The sequence below is a fragment of the Kryptolebias marmoratus genome, linkage group LG14 (genome assembly GCF_001649575.2).
Source record: "Kryptolebias marmoratus isolate JLee-2015 linkage group LG14, ASM164957v2, whole genome shotgun sequence".
NCBI lineage: Eukaryota > Metazoa > Chordata > Actinopteri > Cyprinodontiformes > Rivulidae > Kryptolebias > Kryptolebias marmoratus.
Genome location: NC_051443.1, coordinates 16,732,098 through 16,732,995, shown reverse-complemented (window position 1 = coordinate 16,732,995; position 898 = coordinate 16,732,098). Strand labels below are relative to the sequence as shown.

The 898-nt window shown below is 49.1% G+C and overlaps 1 protein-coding gene across 3 annotated transcripts in view; it reads left to right on the top strand.

The window, feature by feature from the left end:
- rfx3 (regulatory factor X, 3 (influences HLA class II expression)) overlaps positions 1 to 898 on the top strand; it is a 17,169-nt gene that overhangs the window by 5,718 nt on the left and 10,553 nt on the right. For all 3 annotated transcript variants that reach the window (XM_037979353.1, XM_025010466.2, XM_017435742.3), the window contains one exon: positions 36 to 294. In XM_037979353.1, the coding sequence (XP_037835281.1) occupies positions 36 to 294 (259 nt within the window). The remainder of the gene's footprint in view (positions 1 to 35; positions 295 to 898) is intronic.

Genomic DNA, 898 nt, shown 5'->3' with positions numbered 1-898 from the left:
CCCCCCCCCCCCCCCCGGCCTCTGCGCCTGAACAGAAGAACCTACTCGTACTCGGAGCCGCAGCTGTACAGCCAGAACAGCGGGGGGAGCTACTTCGACACGCAGGGCAGCTCGTCGCAGGTGTCCACCGTGGTGACGTCCCACGGCCTGACCAACAACGGAGGAGGCAGCGCCGGCGGGATGAGCATGGGCCTGGCGGGGGGTCCGGTCATCAGCAGCAGCTCCGGGGCTTACCTGATGGACAACGCCGGGCCCCACCCCGCCACGCAGACCGCACGGGCCTCCCCGGCCACTGTAAGTTACAACACGCCCGTGGAAGTGGTTCCCTGTGCTCGAACCTTTTCCTGACTGCTTTTTGTATTCATAATCTAACCGGAACAAACGTTGCTTTCAGGCAACATTGGAGTAAAGATCCACAGCAGAGTAGATCAATGGTCTGTCAGGAGAAACTTCACATTAAAACTCAACATTTGCATCAGTTTTCTGCTTTATTATAGGATTCAGCGTGGCTCTGCTCAATGTGTAGTCTTTAAAAACTGGCCAATGTTTATGCAGCACAGTAAGTAATACAGGAATTTAGTTTCATTTCTTAATTGTTTTTATTCCAAACTTGACTGAGGAAAGACTAAAAGACTAAGATCTGGGACACAGGTGGCAGATGCACATACTCCTGTTTAATAATCTGTACCGGACAAATAAGGCATGCAGCTACGCTCCGATTTGTTTCATCTGAATATTTTTCGTCAAGGTTTTTGGCGGCGGTGATGTCACGTTTTATAACGGTGTGTGTCACAGTCAAGGCCAAAAGCGTACACGTAAAAATAAAAAAAAAATCCTACCTTAATTAAAATTTCAAATGGCTATTTAGCTCACTTTGTCAAAAATATGACTTCAGCGT